Consider the following 975-nt stretch of genomic DNA (forward strand, 5'->3'; position numbering starts at 1 on the left):
ACCTTGCTTTCTCCACTCCAGCTCAGCTGCTCTTTATCGTCTATTTGAAACTTTCCTTATTGCCTAGGAAAAAAGTGTGGCATTTGAATTCTCCCGCAACTTTCCTCTACTGAATGCTTAGTTAAGGTTTTTCTGTAATTTTTTTCTGTCTGTGTGCATGTGTTTGGTGTGTTGTGTAGTGTTTTCTTTTTTTTTTTTTTTTTCTTTTTCATTTTATTTTTATTAAGCATTACATAACACACCATATGCTATATAATATACCGCATAAGCTTCTAGCAGGGGTAGATGACCATAACTAATTTATTGTTTCATCAATCAGGAAACAGCTTCTTTAATCAATGTTGTCCAAACCCTTGGACACATAGTAACGATTGACTCCAGAAATGCGTCTATCTCTTTCCATCAAACTCCACTGATATGGACAATGGGCCATCCTTTTTTCCTTGCCCCCATTGGTGAACTTGTGAATGTAGGCAGTGGCCACTCCGGGGATGACCACGCACACACCCATAAGGCAGAGTCCTGGGAGAATTTCGAACCACATCTCGGCACAGTCACCTCAACCAAAACCCGATCCTTCGCCTTCTTAAAGGTGTGTAGTGTTTTCTTAATCTGAGAGTAAGTTTCTCCACATTCCATCTCTCTGAGAGTGAGAGGCGGGGGAGAAGTATTTACCATGTTGACCGTGCCTCATTTTATATGACTTATCTGCTTGAGAGTCTACTTCAGTACTTCCAAGATCCTTTTTCTCACTTCACAGGTGAAGATATTCATGCTTAGTGAGATTAAATAAATGTCTTTATAAAAGGTATAAAGCAGAGATCACATGTGGATAAACTGGGAATAAATCCAGGTCTGACATCAAAGCAACTGTTCTTTCCTGCTTTATTCTTCTTTGCTTTCCCTACCGTGTCTACTCCAGAATAATGTTGAATTTAATTGATGTGAGTGAGTTGAATTGAATGGAATGGAATG

The 975-nt window shown here is 39.2% G+C and overlaps 1 protein-coding gene across 1 annotated transcript; it reads right to left on the reverse strand.

The window, feature by feature from the left end:
- Window positions 1-231: 231 nt before the first annotated feature.
- On the reverse strand, window positions 232-589 carry LOC109703034 (NADH dehydrogenase [ubiquinone] 1 alpha subcomplex subunit 1). Its single transcript, XM_074066953.1, has one exon. It carries the CDS (start codon window positions 542-544, stop codon window positions 332-334), a length of 213 nt encoding a protein of 70 aa, XP_073923054.1. The 5' UTR covers window positions 545-589; the 3' UTR covers window positions 232-331.
- Between the last annotated feature and the right edge of the window lie 386 nt (window positions 590-975).

The sequence above is a fragment of the Castor canadensis genome, chromosome 3, assembly GCF_047511655.1.
Source record: "Castor canadensis chromosome 3, mCasCan1.hap1v2, whole genome shotgun sequence".
Classification (NCBI taxonomy): domain Eukaryota; kingdom Metazoa; phylum Chordata; class Mammalia; order Rodentia; family Castoridae; genus Castor; species Castor canadensis.

What these genes read in the sequence shown, in the direction of transcription:
- LOC109703034 (XM_074066953.1), bottom strand. Translation starts at nt 544, where the DNA reads ATGTGGTTCGAAATTCTCCCAGGACTCTGCCTTATGGGTGTGTGCGTG.